The sequence below is a fragment of the Marmota marmota genome, unplaced genomic scaffold (genome assembly GCF_001458135.2).
Source record: "Marmota marmota marmota unplaced genomic scaffold, marMar, whole genome shotgun sequence".
Taxonomy (NCBI): Eukaryota; Metazoa; Chordata; class Mammalia; order Rodentia; family Sciuridae; genus Marmota; species Marmota marmota.
Window position 1 is genome coordinate 2,817,749 of NW_026000052.1, and position 14,258 is coordinate 2,832,006.

Below are 14,258 nucleotides of genomic sequence, written 5' to 3' on the forward strand. Positions count from 1 at the left end.
GTCCCCTGAACTCATCTCTCCTCCTGTACCACCTGGGTCCCAGGCAATGTCTCCAGTGGGCAGAGCAGAGGGGTAGGGAAGGCTGGTGGAGGCCTTGGCCAGATGTGGAAAGGTGTGAGAGCAGGGCCTCTGGAGCCCAGCTGGGACAGAAGCAGGACCTGAAGGCCACCCTGCTGCCACCTCCCATCAGCTGCCTTCGGGGCCCGTCCACCGAAGCTTGACCCTGCAGGGCTGGGGTCCCCAGACCACTCTTGGGCCCAGGCTGCTCCGGAGGACACACAGCAGGACAGTCGTACTCACGGTCAGGGCTGTGAAAGGACACACACCAACCCCCAGAGGGGACAGTAGAGGGCAGGGTCCAGGGAGAGGCGCGAGCTCCAGGACATTCCCTCCCGGCCGGCTGGCAATCATGCCGACGCTCTCAGTGCTCCCGGAATGTGTGTGTAGGGGACCCAGGAAGGCCACAGAGCCTTGGAGCCCTGGGGTTCACCTGACCGCCTGCACGCTGACCTCGGTCCATGCCTCCAGGGACCCTGGGACCGGGGCCTAGGGTGGCTGCCCCCTGGCCACGGCCTCCTCCTGGGAAGCATGAGGACTCCTCTCCATGAGGCACAGCCAGGACTTCCACAGAAGTGGGAAGTGCTCTCAGACTGCTGGGCCTCTCAACCCTCCTGGGACCCCCAGGAAGAAGGAGCTGGGACCACCTCAGCCCTGGAAGGGCAACGAGTGTCACAGAGTGCAGGACAGAGCTGGAGCCACCGGGGTGAGTCCCCATGAGGGCCGCATTTGGGAAGGGGAGACCTGGCTGCCCGACCTCCACACCAGAGCACACTCCACAGCAGATCCCAAGCAATCCCTCTTCACCAAAGGGAGGGACGTGCCTCTGGCCACGTGGCCATGTCCCAGAGGTATCCTGATGTGGGGTTCACCCTCTGATTCTAGTACTTTTGGAAGCTCTGTGTCTAAGAGCTTTCCTGAGAACAGCAGCTGCCCAGGCTGACCTCCCCAGCACTCGGGGGAGTCTCCAGAAGCTGCCTCGGGGAGCCTCTTGAAACAGCGGTGAGGCCAGGAGATGCAGCCTGGTGGACCAGCCACGCAGCCCAACGTCATGGCCCCTCCCTGGGCAGGCCTGTGGGCCCCCAGATCCTGGGAGCCAGAAGGAAGGCCAGGGTTGCCCAAACTCTCCAGGGACACCACCTCCAGGTCCTTGTGGCTCCTGCTCTGCCAGACTCCAGGGTCTCCTCACTCCACACCCCAGCCGCCCTTGGAGCTGGACCAAGGATCCCCAGATGGTGGCTGTCAGCAGCTGGGCCTCCAGACCTCAGCTCTGCGATGGCAAGGACACCGACGCTGGCCCTGGGGCAGAAACAAGAGGGTGGAAAGTGGAGGCGCCTCTGGAGTGCCTGTTGGGAAGGTGACAGAGGCTCTGGGTCCTGCAGACTGACCGTGGCCTTCCAGTGAGGCCTTCCCAGGAACACACTGGAAGATTCTCTTTTCTATATTTTGTTCTCAAGGAACCATTCATCCTCCAGTGCCCAGCTCAAAGTCACCTTTTCTGGGGAAACTTCCGGCCCCCTCCTCAACGGGCTGCTCTGTGAACCACAGCATCTTGAAGTGGCCCCTCCTGGCACAATCAGCCCGTATCTGCTGCCTGAGTGCGGCCCGACCTGCACCCCCCAACCCAGGCGCCCCTTGACACGCGGCCAGAGTGGCTGGAGAAAGACGTACTGAGGGGAAACACACCAAGTTTCAAGGACTTGGTACCAAAGTCAATGTAGAGCAGGGTGTGGTGATGCGGCCTGGGATCCCAGGTACTCAGGATGTTGAGGCAGGAGGGTCGCGAGTTCAAGGCCAGCCTCAGCAACTTAGCAAGGCCCTCTCAAAATAAAAATAGAAAGAGCTGGGGATGTGGTTCAGTAGTAAAGCACCCTGGTTCAATCCCCAGTATGAAAAAAAGTAAAGATCTCACCAGGAATTGTTATATTGATTGCATGTACAAATGATACATTCTTATACACTGGGTTAAAAAAATATCAAATTTATTTCACCTGGGTTTAATCTGGCCCCTGGGCATCTTTTGATTTCCATTACATATGTGGTCCACGTTGGATTTCTGCTCAACAGACTTGCTAACTCTGTTCTCACCAGGAGCCAAGCCGATGGGCTGGCCCACGTGGCTCCCAGGCAGCATTGACTGAATGAGTGGATGGATAATGGACAAGCGTGTGCAGGGGGGCAAACACCATCCTGTTGCCCTGGAGCCTCTGATTCATGCCACACAGCACAACTGTGCCCTGGTGGGTACAGACGGCTGGTCAAGTTCCCCACCCCAGAGCTCCCTCCTCTGGGTCTGCACACAACCCAACCATGCCGTCAGCCCCCAGAGTCTGGAGAGTATTCCCCAGCCAGGGAGGAGCTGCCAAGACTTGCAAACAGACCCCTGACCAAGTCTGAAGCCCAGGCTGGGCGGAGCAGGATGGCTGCTGAGCTGTGCCGTACTCCCTGGCACCTGAGCAGCTGGTGGCACAAGGGGCATCCTTCCCACCCACCACACCCAGAGTGTGAGATGAGCCCAAGGGAGGGGCAGGCAGGCTCCCTCCTCTGTGATCCATCCTGGGACAGAATGCCCTAAGCCTGGGACAGAGCAGACAGGAGGCATCTGCAAACCTAACTGAGCAGCAAGTTCCAGGGCTGGGCCAATGTGGGCGGGAGAGCTGGAAACGGTTGCCAGGGCGACCATGGGCACAGCCAATCAGCAGGGCTGCAGTGGAGGATGCGGTGTGCTCAGCAGGGCGATGCTGCCCTCTGGTGGTTCTCAGGGTGCTGACAGCCCGGCACCAGCTCCTGCCAGATCCAGGGCAGGCCCCCACCTGGATGCTTTTCTCCTCTTACTCCAGGTATGTTTAAAATAGCCAGGTGGGCTGATCATGCAAACAGCTCACGTGGGCCCCTCTGGGGAAGGCAGCGGGGTCTCTTAGGTTGTGACAAGTCTCGGAAGCATCCTGCCCCCCTGAGAAGTTTCTCTGGTTAGCAGTGCCCTCCGTTGCCCCCCATGCTGAGGAAGCCAAGCTGTCTGCAGGGAATAGAAAGAGTCCGTGGGATGCCTCTTGCCTTGAACAGGACTTAATGCAACGTTAGAACCCACAGGTTCCACGTGCAAAGTCGGGCTTTAATAAACTTGTTCAACAAGTTATTTTGGTTTCACAAACTGTGAAGCTGCAAATGTGAGGCACATTCAGCTTGGACCAACTAGAGAGAGCCCCCCACTGTTGACCCCAAGTCGGGGCTGTTTAGGTACCCCGCATGAGGCTAGCACGAGCAACAGAAACTGAAGAGTTTCTGTTCAGTGGGAGGGTGACAGAATCACTGAGGGCATTGTCCTCTGCCACCCCCAAATTCCAACTGACCTGTCAGACAAGCGTCGGCCCAGCGGCACTTCCCTGGGCCTGGGAAGGTGCCCCCTGCATGTTCCCAGGCTGGAGCAGAAGTGGTGCTCCCAGCTGCTCCGCTGTGGCTAGAATGGGCCTTGGGATGCACACCCCAGAGCCCCTCACTCGGCCTCCCTTCTGTGCCTGACTCACATGCTGATCCTGATACCCTGGCCTCTACCCCCAGACCCTGAAGGCCAGGTGAGCCAACCTCTGCTCCCACTTTCAGCTCTACTGAGGTTCTGCTCACACGGGGAACAGGCCCCACATGCACGCACCTCGGTGCCCCAGGACCTTCCTCACATCAAACCCATATCTGCCACAGATTTTGTGCACACCACTCACCATCCACGCCACCAGGTCCCAGAGAGGGGACTGTGGGGGGGGGGAGGAAATGAGGCCGCAGAACCACCGGCTGGGGGGTGGGGTCTTGGTGAAGCACAGCATCTGCTAGTGCTCGGGGGGTGTGGCCATCTGCGCTTGAGCCGTCACTCTGGGGAACGGCCAGTGTGTCCCTCCATGCCTGAGCAGGTTGTGACACTTCAATCCTCACCTGAGACAGAAGGGAGGGAGGGGCTGAGGGAGGGAGAAGAGGTGGGTGAGGAGTGCAGGAGCCTCAGCATCTCGCCGGCTTCTTCCATCACCAGACTCTAGAGCTCTGTGCTTACCCGTCTGTCTGTCCATCTCCCCCCTGCCCCCCAACCAGGGGGTGGCTAGAAGGCTGGACCTTTGGAAAGCGAGGTCCTCTTTTGCGATAGCTGGAGTATCTCGCAGCAGGTCTTTGGCCGACAGGCTGCTCTCGTGAGTCAGAGTTCGGGCCACATTGGTGACTTTGTAAATACATGCCGCTGCTTTCGTCTTCTAAATAAGCCTTTGCATCTTAGAAGAGCTCTGGATTCCCACAGAAGCTCTGGATTAGCATGGCATGTCCACCTGGCCAATGGAGCAGCTTTGACACACACCCCTTGGTCACCACCTCTCCTTAGGCTCCTCTTGGCTGTGACAGCAACTAAGACCATCCTCATTCTTGACCTGGACAGCCTTTAGGAGGCCAGCCTCAACAACTGATGGCGTCTCCGTTTGGGATGTCTGGTGCTTCTCACGGTCAGATGGCCGGCGGTGTCTGAGAGGACAGCCACAGAGGCGGGGGTGCACAGACTCCTGGGCCCTGCTCCCCTCCCCATTTGCACTGAGCTCTTGTGGGGAGGTTGCTGGAGGCTACTCTCCACCGGAGGAGCACTGAGCATCCCCCTGAGTGTCCAGGACTCTTCTGCCCTGGGGATGTCCCTTCTCCATTTATTTATTTGTTCAATCATTTATTCAGGGGAGCCTGCGTTCGTGGTCATTTTATACTTGGAGTTATAATCCAATACTGAGCTATTTATTTTGCTACAGCTCGTAGAGTTCCTGCTTCGGGCACTGGGGACTGTTTGGGGCCCCGTGTCCCCGTGCCACCTCCCATCTTTGATTTCTTCAGCACGTCGTCTTTATTTTGCCTCTTGACACTGTGAACGCTGCAGGCTCCTCTCACGTGATTCCGGTCCTGGAGCCAGCCATCCCCCAAGGATTCCCCTGTCCTCTGCTGGAGAAGGGTTTTGGAAACAGAGACCTGGGACCGAGTGCTCTTGGCCACCAAGGAGGTATTTGCTTCTTCTGGTCTCTGCTGTAAGAACACTGTGTCGCAGGCTGTGTGTGTCCCCATCTATAAGGACGTCCACATGGAACCACCTGCACGGAGCTAAGTGAGCTCACGGTGGCATCGCCAGGCTGTGTCCACGCCGTGTCCAGGCTGTGTCCACTCCGTGTCCAGGCTGTGTCCACGCCGTGTCCATGCCACATCCCTGACCCCAGCAGGGATGCCCCAAGTCCCACAGCACTTCCCCCTGCACATCAGGTCTGCAGTGGGGAACTGCCAGCCAGGGCCCCAGGGCCACCTTTCCACCCCCTGCCTCGGCTCGTGGGCACGGGCCAGGTCAGCACCCTCCCTGAGGCTGCTTCCTCGTCTGTGATGTGGTGGATGGCACTGCTGTGTCCGGTTTCCACCCCGGGATTCACTGTGTCACCCCATGAGGTTCCCTCGCTGTGCCGTCCAGTTCTACGGAAGACAAGCATCCCCACCCTAGTGTGGCCAGCGTAGCTCTACTACCCTCAGAAATGCCCCTGGGTGTCTCTCACCCAGCCTTTGTCCAAGAGGACCCAGCTGTTCATGACGGGTGGCCATCTTGATGGCCATGTGGCTCCCAGGATGCCATACCCACAAGCCACACTACACAGCCCCGTTCTTCCCAGCTTCTGCCCCAGGGAAGTACACGGGAGGCTCATCGTGTCCTTGGGTGGCCCCGCAGCCCCCTTCTCAGTGCTGAGCACTGCTCCGTCCACCCATGGAAGGGCGTCCTCCTGGCTCTAGCTTTGGCAATGAGGAAGAGTTGCTAACCGTGTTCACGAGTGGGTTTGTGAGTGGACATGAGCCTTCAGATCAGGGGCACGTGCCTAGGGGCACAGTTGCTGGACAACCTTACACTCTGCAAAACCTGCCAAGCTGCCTTCCAGAATGGCTGCCCCAGCCTCCTGGAGGCGACAGGGGAGCAGAGATGCAGCCACCTATCCTTTCTGAGCCCTCGTGTGCCCAGGATCATCCCCACCCCAGGCTCCTGCAGGGTCGGGCAGGTGAGGCCCACAGGTGTCTCGGCTCATTGTTTCACATCCACGCCCCTCTGCCCAGCCTGGGCTCCACCTCAGGTGCCACCCGGGCCCCAGGCAGCAGTCACACGCCTGCACGGCTCCCCTCCCCCGGGCATAAGGTCCTCAGAGGAAGGTGTGGAGTCTGCTCTGGTCTGGAGGGCTGGCCTGGGGCGCAGAGACTTGCTTCTTGGGGCTGCTTAGGCTGACCCCGGTCAGTAGCCCCCCTCAGGCCTGTTTCTCGCCTGGGCAGAGGCTATCCACCTGAGGTCACATCACTGCTCTGTTCTTTGGGAGGAGCTCAGGCTAGCGGGACCCCACGCCTTCAGGACACCAAGCTCACTGCCACCCTCCCATAGCCACAGACAGAGGGCCAGGCCAGGGGAGCAGGTGTTCTTGCCACTCTCCTCCTGGCCTTGGTCCCAGGGCCTGGCTCCCTGACCCTCACACAGGGGAGGGCACCACCCCCAAGGGCTGGGCCAGGCATTGACGGATGCCTGCACTAGAAGAGCTGGGGGTGGAGGCCGGGCTCCAGCCAGCCGCCCCAAGACAGCTTCCTTTTCTTCATGAGATCCAGAATCTGCCAGAGAGCTGCTCCCAGTGGGGTCCAGGACCCATGGCACTCACCCACCCCTGCAGGGCCCCAGGGCCACCTTTCCTCCTCGGCCTCCTCATCTACCCCACCTGCAGGCAGGGGCCAGGAGGAGGGGCCTGCCTGCCCAGGGACTCCGGCTGAGGTGCCCGGGATTCAGCCCTACAACCCTCCTGCCCTGGTGGGTAGATGAGAGTTCCTGGGCCAGATGGTCGAAAAGATGGGGGTAAGGAAGGAAGGGAGGGAGAAGAGATGGAAGGATAGATGGACAGATGGACGGGTTGACGGGAGGATGGATGGATGGGTACATGGGAAGATGGAGAGGAGGGAAGGAAGAAAGGAAAGAGGAGGGAGGAGAGAGGGAAGGGGCAGGTAGATGGGAAGACAGAGGGGGGAGGAAGCACCAAGTCCCTCCCCAGACCTTCCTTCCCCGGGTGGACCCCTGTCGACAGCTCTGACTGTCCTTGACCTGCAGCCTCTGCGGCTCACCACCAAGGGCACTTCGGGGCCTTACCTTCTTCAGCCCTCTCCCCGTGGCAAAGAGCCGTGACACCTCCCCTGGGGCTCTGGCCTTCCCCAAGGTGGATCCCCAGGCTGAATCCCCAAGGGCGCCAGCCCCCACCCGCGCCCAGGGATCACACTGGGGTCCAGCCTGCCTCCTCCCCCACCAAGCACCCCGTGTGAGAGCCTCTTCACTCCAAAAAGATAAGGTACGTGGCAACCAGAGAGCCCCTTCCAGGTGACTGGGACCTTTGGTCACCTGGGTGGTGGGACTCTGTCCTCATTACAGAGATGGGGAAACTGAGGCCCAGGGAGGAGAGGACCTGCCCGCATCCCAGCCTGCTGCCAGGGCAGTGGGGCTGCGTACCCAGCTCTTCAGAGGTGCTGCCAGTTCCTGCCCAGACCTGACCCTGCCAGTAGGCCTTCAGCTGGGCATCAGATTCTGCAAATCTCCCCATGATTTTAATGTGCAGGAAGCCTGTGGACTCCAAGCCACCAGAATGGCTGCGGGGAGTCGGGGGATCTGCCTTGTCCCAGCACCCCCAGCAGGGGGCGGTGCAACCCCACACTCAGGCTGGGGGTGTCAGCCTTGTCCAGCACCTCCAGCAGGGGGCAGTGCAGCTCCACACCCAGGCTCCTGAGGACCAGCACACCCCCCCCAGGTGGGGGGCAGGTGGTCAGCAGTGGTCTGGTCCCACCTCAGCCTCACTTCTAGGGACTCTGGTGGGTGGGGAGGTGGAGCTGGGGCTGAGGCCCCTGCCCTGTTCCTCCAGCTTCTCTGGCAGGTAGGCAGACATGCACACTAATGGCCTGCCACTCCTTCACTCTGGGCCAGAGGGGTCCCCAGCAGCCTGGACCACCCCCAAGAGAAGGCGGGGCCATTTGGGTCGTTTTAGGGGTTGCGGGCTGAGGTCTTCACAGGGGCCCCTTCCCTGACTCCCTCCCTGCTCTGGCCCCCATCTGGGCTTCCCTGACCACCTCTGCTCCCTCCTGGGTGCTGCTGTCCTTAAGCAAAGCAGTGGGCCCAGGTCCTCTGTCCTGAGTGTCCACTACCCGCACCAGGTCCTCCAGGGGGCTCATCCTCATTCTCTCTGGAGGCCCCACCCCCAAGCACACCTTTCCCCCTCACTCTTTGCTGATGGAAGAGCCCCTTCCGCTCGGGGCCCACACAGGGCCAGGAACGTGTGACGGCCCAGCAGTATCCCACCCAAGGCCATGCTTCCACCCCCTACAGGAGGTCTGAGACCCACCCCACCCTGGTCCCCAGGGTTCCCGACACCAGGCCCTGTGCAGGCTCAGCCCGTGGCCACCTGATTCTGCTGGTGAAACACTTATCGAGCCCAGCATCTCCGGTCCAGAGGGACTGCCCTGGGCAGGCACTGTCATGGCAACCAGGGATGCAGGGAGGCCGGAGGCCAGGTTCCCATGCGATGCAGACCTGGGCAGCTGCGGGGCTTCTGCTCTGATGGTGGAGCACTGGTGGAGCCCACCCTGGGGGCTGCCAGACGTCTCCCATGCTCCCCCTGGAGTCCCAAGCCAGGGCCCTGCCCCTCCTGGACTTACCTGCCTCAGCCCTGTTGGGTCCCATCACCCACCGGGTCCTTACAAACCGGCACCCAGGGCCAGAGGCACCCCCGCTTCCTGTCTTCTCCTGAAGAACTAGTGGCTGTTCTGCACCTTTGTCCCTTGTGCCCTCACCCAAGTCCCCCTGCAGGTGAGGGATGAGAGTCCATGGGAGCCATATCCAGGACTCAGGAGTGTGGGGAGCCCTCAGGGTGCAGACCCAGCCTGGAATCGGTGCCGTCAGTGAGCGTGTGGAAGGCAGGACGAGGCCTCAGCCAGGCCAACAGCAGGCCCCTGGGTCCCTCTTCCAGACCAGGGAGGGGCCCCAGCATAGCACTATACCTCCAGGAGCCAGAGTGGGCAGGGTCCACAAGGCCAGGGGAGGCCCATGCTGGTGGGAGGCAGCAGCCCAAGGATTTGGGGAGTCCCTCACCTCTAGTGGGACTGGAGGTGGGCCAGGGGAGGCTGGAGGGCTGATGGGGTCCATTGGAGTTGGCAGCGGGACTGGCAGGGTATCTAGACAACACATCCTGTCCTGTGGTCTCCCAAGCACCCACCATTCCAGGGCCCCAAGCAAGGTGAGTTGGGGGTATAGTCATCCCCTCCAATCCCAGAGGGGCAGTGTCAGGTGTGGGGTCCTCCTCCACCAGGGGGCTGGCCAGCCCGCCTCCACTCTCCCTCCTGCTCCGTCAGTCCTCTGGGGCTGGGTCAAGTGTGAGCATGTTTGTGCATGTGTAGGTGTTTGAGTGTGCAAAAGCATGTGTGCATGCACGGGGCAGTGACCTCAGGAAACCCCAGTTCTTGGTGGCTGGCCCTTCTGCACACCACCAAGGGCAGGACCAGGGGGCTCCAGGAGGGTGCCATCAGGACAAGGGTGCACAAGAGGGCTGGGGACACCATCGCCAAACTCAGGGCCAGTGTGGAGACGAAGGGCACCTATCACTGAGATGCAGACTGGGCGTGGTCGCTCTGCTACTAGACAAGCGGTAAGACGACTTCCTCACGCTGAGGCCCTCTGTGTGAACAGCTGTAGGGCCCGGTGGGGCCAGCCTGGGGCCAGGAAGGTGGCAACACATGGGCACATCCACTCATGGTGCCCCGGGTGCCAATGGAGGCTTCCTCCACTGGCCTCACTACAGACTAAACCAGGTGCCCAGGAGCATCAGAGGGGACACAGGGTGGAGAAATGGCAGAGCCTGAAGTTCAAGCCCCACTGCCTTGAGGCCCGACCCCGATGGGTAGAGGCAGGAGGGCAGGGGACATGGTGGCCCTAGACCCACAGGAAGCCCCTGCGCAGAACAGACAGGACGGCGGGAGGCGTGTTCTGAAACACTCAGGTTTTGTTTCTCCGCTCACGTTATGTCTCCATGGGTTTCTTTTCCACAATTCCAACACCACCGTGGGCAGAGCCCTGGCGTCCGCCACGCGATGTTCAGAGAACAGTTACGCAGGGAAGAACTTCACAGTCAGACCGCAGGAAGGCAGGTCGCCAGGGACAGAGCACGGTGTCACAGGCCACTCGAAAGGGGAAGGAGACCCTGCGGGCTCAGGCCCACCTTCCCGCCCCCAGGATGGCAGCCACCTGCTGGTCTCACGGAGGTCCCCACGGGGTCCCCAGGATCCATCCAGACTGCCAGAAGCAGAGACAGAAGGGTCCCACCCGGCCACATCACCCACATACATGAGGGGTAGAATTACATTTGTACAAAAATAGATTCTTTTACCTTTCCCGACGCGTTAGACACCTTCTCTATCTCTGCGGATGCGTCACCCTCGCTAAGGCCGCAGCGGCGTCCCAGCTGAGGCAGCTACAGACTGGGACCGGCTAAGCCGCTGCTCCGGGCATCTTAAAATAGATGCACCCCCTGGCCGCGGGGACTCACTCGACCCCACCCCACTCGGGGTCCTCAGCACTTGCTCACAGGAAGCAAATTTACAGAACAGGGAGTCAGTTAAAAACAAACAGAACACTGGCCACCGAGAAGCGCCTCCTGTCCCTGGTGCGTGGCCTTCCCAGTCTGCACAGCACACACGTGCTTGCCACACACCTGTGTGGACAGGGCCCAGGTCACACACCCCAGTTCCATGATGGGGACATCAGCTGATCACCCGCTTGCTGCCTGCTCCAGCAGGACCCCCTGGGAACCCCTTGGGCAGGGGGCTCTGCACTGTCACAGGTGCCAGCCTGGAGTCCCTGGGAGCGCTGACTTGGCAAACTGATGGTGTGCGGCCGACTTCCCGCAGAGACCATGTGCTTCCAGAGTGACGACGGCTGACACATCCCGGGCAGGCCACCTGGCTCCGGCCGTCCTCACTTCCCAGCTGGGGCATGCCATCTGAATGTCCAGGCAGGAAGGTGACACAGCAGAGGAGTATGCTTAGGCACCTGAGGCCCAGGGACCCAGGAGGCAGCAGCGGGAAGCAGCCCTGTTGTCCCACCAGGCCAAGGCGGGCATGGGCACGGTGGCTAATGAGCCGCTGTTAGTGCTATCTTTAGAAAATTAAAGATTGTCCCACCAAAATAATAATAATTACAAAAAAATCACCTTAATTGCGCCAGATTGGTAACACTACTAAAGGCCTGGTCGACACCCTGCCTCCCTCCAGGACCACTTGCCCGTCCACGAATCCCCTGCAGACAAACAGCATTGTACACACAGAATGTGACAGTGAGACTAACGAGAAGGGAAGGGGAGCCCACGGGACAGTCTAAGGTGACGCAGGACAGCGGACAAGGCTGCACGGACCAGGGGGACTGGGGTTCTGGTGTCGGGAGGTGGTGGCCGGGGACCTCAGTGCTTTACAGACAGAGAGCTGGGCCCCCAAACAGAGAAGTCCCCGGGAAACCCCACCCAGGGCTTCGGGCAGCGCATGTGGCGGGGCGGCGTGAGTGCTGGGCACATCGGGTGCAGAAGGCACAGTGCTGGGTGGGGAACGGGGACCTGCAGAGCTCACGCCCTCTGCCTGTCCCACCATGTCCCAAAGGCCGCCAAGACTTCCCAGGAAAGTCTGGGAGGAGGGGCAACCGGCCCTGGTACAAGCGCGAAGTTCTCCTTTGCGTGTGCCCGAGCCGTGCTGAGAAGAGGGGCAGGGTGAGGGAGGACGCTTCTGGAATCTTTGATGGCCTCTGCCTCCAGCAGACTGGGCTGCAGCCTCTGCCCACGTACCTCAGTTAGGGACCGACACACCTTTCCCGCGGAGGCCTGGCAATTGACCCCTCCCAGCACCCCCCACCAACCTCAGATTCCTCCTTCCGCCAGGGGCAGTGCACCTCTGCAGAGGTTGGGGAGACACAGGCCCTTCCCTGTGACACCTCCCCACCCCAACGGGGTCTGAGAAGTGAGCATCCAAGTCCTGGCGCCCAGGGGGCTTACAGTGCAAAGAGGCCAGTCCAACCTGAGAGCAGCCCACACCTTGGAGCCCAGCAGGCCGCGCGGGAGGGGCCTGGCTGGATGGGGCTGAGCCAGGAAGCAGCAGCCCTCCACCCTTCAGGGTGGGCGTGAGATGGAGCCCCCAGTTAAGGTTCTGGGCAAACGTCGTCCACAGACAACGTGGTGCTGGGGGCTCTGGCAAGGCCTGCAGAATCTTCCAGACAGAACCAGCCAGCCAGAGAAGAATCCATACAGGGGTCCCACAGGGTGTCAGCTGCTCCAGGACACAGTGCTTCTGCCCACCCACGTGGCTCGTCACCCAGGAGTCCCTCTGGGTCTCAGTGCCTCCCGCCTCCCTCTGAGAGAGCCAGGCAGCCTCTAGCCTCCCGTCCCTCACAGAAGCCATCGGGGTGGCCGCCATCCACACATGAAGCCAGTGGAACTACATGGGGACAGGACAGCCTGTGTGCTGCCCACAAGGCCACTAAGAGGGTGACACACCACCCGCCTGAGACTGGGCCGTCCAGGAAGTGAGGACTAGCCTCGGTCCACCTCGCAGACTGCAAGGGAAGACTTGGGCAGGGAATGGGCCAGGGATGAGGGTCCGTCACCCTGGCTGAATGGGAACATAGGGTGGGGAGAAGCCGGAACCACACAATGACAAGAAGAAACCAATGGCCCTCATTCCTGCAGCCTCCAGGTGGCCCAAGCCCTGCAGAGGTCAGCTTGTGTTCTCAGTGTCCCGGGGCCAAGCTGCAAATTATCTTTGGAAAACAGGGCTATCCACCTCCACGCCAAGCACAGTGCGGCCTGCAGCCCACGGGCCCCTCTTGGCTCCCAGGGGCAGGGGGGGTCTTTTGCAATGAGATGCCGGCCTGCCCCACCAGCCCTTCCTCCTGACCCGGACAGGCCCTCACAGCTGGCCAGGCTCCGGTACTCAGAGCAGGAGATGGCTCACTCCAGGGGGCGCGCGCAGCGCATCCCTAGAACCAGCAACAGCAAAGGACAACCCAAACGAGGCGCCTGCCGCTCCCCCGGCTCTAGGCCCTGAGGCCCCGGAGCTCCACGGCACCCTGCAGGCGACACAGCAGGGGGCCTGCCAGAGCTGGCAGAGGGGCCTGGGTCTTGCCAGTTCCGGCCACCCTGGCTGCTGCCCTGGAAAAGCCACAGCCTGGGCCAGAGACAAGCAGTGGTAAAGATGACGAGGTGGCAAACATCTCTTGGGATGGCAGTGACAAACTGCACCCACAGGTCCACACAGGCCAGGCGGGGAGGGCAGGGGCAGGGCTAGAGCCGAGCAGAGCAGCTGCGTCCAGGCGGGGCCCGGATCGGGCAGCGCACAGGCCGGCGCAGGCCTAGGTGGTCTGGTGTGGGGCCTCCAGCATCTCCATGAGGAAGGTGTCGATGGGCGTGTCCCCAATGAGCTTGAAGAAGAAGAGGTGCTCCAGGCACTTGAGCCCGATGGAGCGCAGGGCCGGCAGGCGCAGCAGGAGCTTGGCAAACCTGTCAGAGAGCGGGTGAATGAGGAGGGGCCGGGCACTCCAAGAAGACCTCGGGCCGAGGGCTGTGAGGAAGGACCTTGGTGACGCCACGGTGGCCGGCCAGGGCAGGCCCAGTGGGCCTGATGGAGCACTTATGAACACGGGCCTGTCCCACAGGCAGTGGGGCCACAGCGGGACCTTAAGGGGAGAGCAACGGCATGAACTGGGGGTCTGGGAGCCTCTGCTGGGAGGGCGTGAGTGGCGCCCAGGCGATGCCAGGGCTGGGCAGGCAGTGCCCAGTGGAGCAGGAGCGCTCTGTGCTGGAGCCAGCCCCTCCCACCACGCCCCCACGGGCACAGGGCCACCCCTGCCCAGGACAGCCCTACTGAGGTGGGGCCAGAGGACCGGCCGTGGTGGGGGTTGGCTGCTAAGGCCCTGCCCACCCTGGGAAGTCTCCTGGAAAGGAATCGTGGGAGGAGAGGGAAAGAGGTCTCAGGGGCACTGGGAGGAGGGACATGATGAGGGACAGCCACTGCAGACCCCCGGGAGGAGAGTACAGAGGAGGGACAGACCGGGGTGGTCCTGGGAGGCTCCTGTCTGCCCAGGCCTCTCCACACCAGCCCTGGAGGGGCTGGGGGGGGGG

At 61.4% G+C, this 14,258-nt stretch overlaps 1 protein-coding gene across 2 annotated transcripts in view; it reads right to left on the minus strand.

Annotated features, from left to right (window-relative positions):
• Positions 1-10,085: 10,085 nt before the first annotated feature.
• The window catches only part of Rxra (retinoid X receptor alpha), an 87,403-nt gene continuing 83,230 nt past the window's right edge, over positions 10,086-14,258 (minus strand). For both annotated transcript variants that reach the window (XM_048813369.1, XM_048813368.1), the window contains exon 10: positions 10,086-13,637. In XM_048813369.1, the coding sequence (XP_048669326.1) occupies positions 13,490-13,637 (148 nt within the window). In that variant the 3' untranslated portion in view covers positions 10,086-13,489. The remainder of the gene's footprint in view (positions 13,638-14,258) is intronic.